The sequence below is a fragment of the Solanum lycopersicum genome, chromosome 8 (genome assembly GCF_036512215.1).
Source record: "Solanum lycopersicum chromosome 8, SLM_r2.1".
In the NCBI taxonomy this organism is placed as follows: Eukaryota; Viridiplantae; Streptophyta; class Magnoliopsida; order Solanales; family Solanaceae; genus Solanum; species Solanum lycopersicum.
The window spans coordinates 28,478,125-28,481,311 of NC_090807.1; the positions used below are offsets into that span (position 1 = coordinate 28,478,125).

At 39.0% G+C, this 3,187-nt stretch overlaps 1 protein-coding gene across 1 annotated transcript; it reads right to left on the reverse strand.

Annotated features, from left to right (window-relative positions):
• Positions 1-2,377: 2,377 nt before the first annotated feature.
• LOC104648760 (uncharacterized) lies at positions 2,378-2,977 on the reverse strand. The gene is made up of 2 exons (XM_010326624.1): positions 2,691-2,977; positions 2,378-2,570 (listed from the first exon to the last, which is right to left on the reverse strand). The coding sequence occupies exons 1-2, from the start codon at positions 2,975-2,977 to the stop codon at positions 2,378-2,380; spliced, it is 480 nt and encodes a 159-aa protein (XP_010324926.1).
• Between the last annotated feature and the right edge of the window lie 210 nt (positions 2,978-3,187).

Genomic DNA, 3,187 nt, shown 5'->3' on the forward strand with positions numbered 1-3,187 from the left:
CTAAAAATAGTTGGGCATTACACAAATTAAATGGCATACGTTTGAATGCTTAAGTGCCATATCAACACGTGAATGTCGTCTTATCTTAATATTTGGGTGCAATAATATTCTGATTATACCCTGAGTACCTATCGAGAAAGCAGCAATACTCCTCGCTAGCAACCTATCCAACATCTGATCAATGAAAGATACCGGATAGTGATGCTTTCTCATGGCTTCATTAAGTTTTCTATAATCCATGCATATCCTCCACCCAATCACTGTTCTTGTGGGAATTAATTCATTCTTATCATTCGTCACCACTGTCATTATACCTTTCTTGGGCACACACTGCACTAGACTTACACATTTACTATCCAATATTGGGTATACAATCCCTGCGTCTAACAATTTGATCACTTCTTTTCTGACCACATCATTTATCAACGGATTTAGTATCCGCTGATGTTGTGTACTTGACTAATACCCTCCCTTTATGTATATTTTGTGCATACGCAGAGGTGGACTTATACCATGGCTGTCTGACATCTGCCACCCTAACGCAGCTTTTCTTTTCTTAAAAATAAACAATGTCACTTCCACATGTTCGTTAGACAATTCTATAGATAAAATGATTGCTAAAGTTTATCTTTACCCAAAAATGCATACCTGAGGCGAGCTGGAAACTCTTTCAACTCTTCTTCAATGGAGGGCTTAGGTGGAGGTCCTAAACCCTATTTAATGGCTCCCATAAATCTCCAGCATCTGTAATCAGTGACACATCTAAGAATTGCATAATTTCATGTGCCTCAGTATCTCCATAGATCTCATCACCTCTCAACACTCGCTCTAGAGGATCCTTAGCTACTATGTGCTTAGCTTCTGCTTCAATATCTATCACCGTGATGGAAGACAACTCCTCATATACCGGCGGCACCTTCAAAGCTTTGTACACATCAAAAACCTCTACTTTATCATGAGCTCTCATGGTGAGCTGCCCAGTTGCTACATCTATCATTGCTCTCCTAGTCGCTAAGAATGGTCTCCCTAAGATGACTGGACCTTAGGATCAGGCTCAAAGTTCAATACTACAAAGTCCACTAGGAATATTTGAGATCCCACTTTCACTAGCATATCTTCTACCACTTCCTCAAGTCTAACTACAAATTTATCAGCCAACTGTAAGATTATGTTGTTAGCTTAGGACTACCCAACCCCAGTTTCTTATACAGCGAGGTTGGAATCAAGTTTATGCTTGTTCCTAAATCATACAACCCTTGGGCATGAACACCCTAACCTATTGTAATCTCCACTATAAAGCTTCCCAGATCTTTCAGTTTAATGGGCAGCCTTTTCTAAATCCTGGAGTTGCACTCTTCAATAAGTGCAACTATCTCATATTCAGTCAACTTTCTTTTATTTGCCACAATATCCTTAACATGCTTCGCATACCTAGGTATACCCTGCAAAACATCTACCAAAGGCAAGTTAATATGATCTTGTTTCAGCAAAGAGAGAAACCTACCAAAACATTCATCCTCTTTTTTTCTTGAACTTCTAAGGAAATGGAGGAGGTGGTCTGACTATTGCTTTCACCTTTTCAGTGGGTGCAACTACTTCTTCTCTTTCGTATCAACCTCTTTTAGTTCACCCTCTCTGCTGACTACTTCATGGGTGTTTTTCTTAGGAGCTAGCTCCTCCAATTGTAAACCACTCCAAGTACTCACAACATTGACCTTTTTTTGGATTTGAATCAGTATTACCAGGCAACCCTCCTTGTGATCTAGAATTTTGGGCACTAGAAAACTACCCAAATTGTTTCTCCAGGTTCTGAGTACCTAGTTGATTACTTCGCACATCTGTGGCCAACTGAGCTTGATCTGCCATAATTTTCTGTAACATCTCCTCAACACTCATGTTCCCAAATTTGGGTTTAGGATGATCCTTTTGCATCTGACATTGCTAGCCTTGTGAGTTACCCTGAGGTATTTATTGATTCTCTCTTTATCTTTGATTTTGATTTTCATGCCAAGAAAAGTTTGGTGTTTTCGCAAACTTGGGTTATAATAATTTCCATAGTTTTATTGACCTCCTCCTCTTTGAGCATTACCTACAAAATTTAGAGAGTCCGGGTTCGCACCACATATATCTGCACTATGATAACTTCCACCACAAATATCACACTAATATGGGGTTGTTGTACTACATTAACTTGAGAATTATGTTGCCCTAAAGACATGTTACTAAAATGAATATTAGTCATATTTTGTATGGCAGTAATCTGTCAGTTAAAGCAGACATAGCGTCAATTCTAGTACACCTGTAGTTTTCTGAACTACTGGTTTTAGTCCACTCCCATAACACTCTAGATTTCCTTGAAAATTCAATTCAGCAAAGTTTATAATTCCGCATAAGTCTTCTCTAAAGCTTGTCCACCTGTAGTTGCATCAAGCAACATCTTGATGTTAGGCTCCAAACCTTCAATCAAAGTATGGACTAACACCTCATTAGCTTGATGGGGATGAGGGCAGCTCACCAACATCGATTTGATCCTGTCCCAAGCTTGGTACAATTTCTCACCACCCTTTTTCCTAAAACATAAAATGTCACTCATCAACTTAGTTGTCTTTCCGAATGGAAATAATCAAATGAGGAACTTCTGTGCTAGATCATTCCAAGTGGTGATTGAATTTGTGGGATCTGAATTCAACCATCTTTTGGCTTCCCCCAACAGAGAAAAAGGTAATAAAGTAAGCCTCACATAATCTTTGTTCTCTCTAGTTGGAGTGTAAGTATCACTGATTTCATGAAAATTCTGAATGTGAATCGTAGGATCTTTATATGAAAGACCAGTAAACTGTCCATTTGAGTGCAATATTTGCACCACTCTTTGCTTCAGTTCAAATCTCCCACCAGCCTCAAGTTTCTGAATGCATGAAGTCACATAGGTGGGTCGTGGGATTGCCACACCTCTAACTCTCATCTCATTAGCTGCCATTGTTTTAGTTTTTTTTCTCTTTCCTCTTTCTTAGTGGTTGGAGATGGTAATCCCCCAACAACCAAAGTGATTGGATATTCTTCTAGTCTCCACCTTCTATGTATGAATCTTTCAGGTTCCGAGAGAGGCGACAACAATTCTTGATCTTTGTCCAGTTTGGAGTATCAAGTAACTGCAACAATGAAATGCTAAGATCAAGTTGTCAACAAA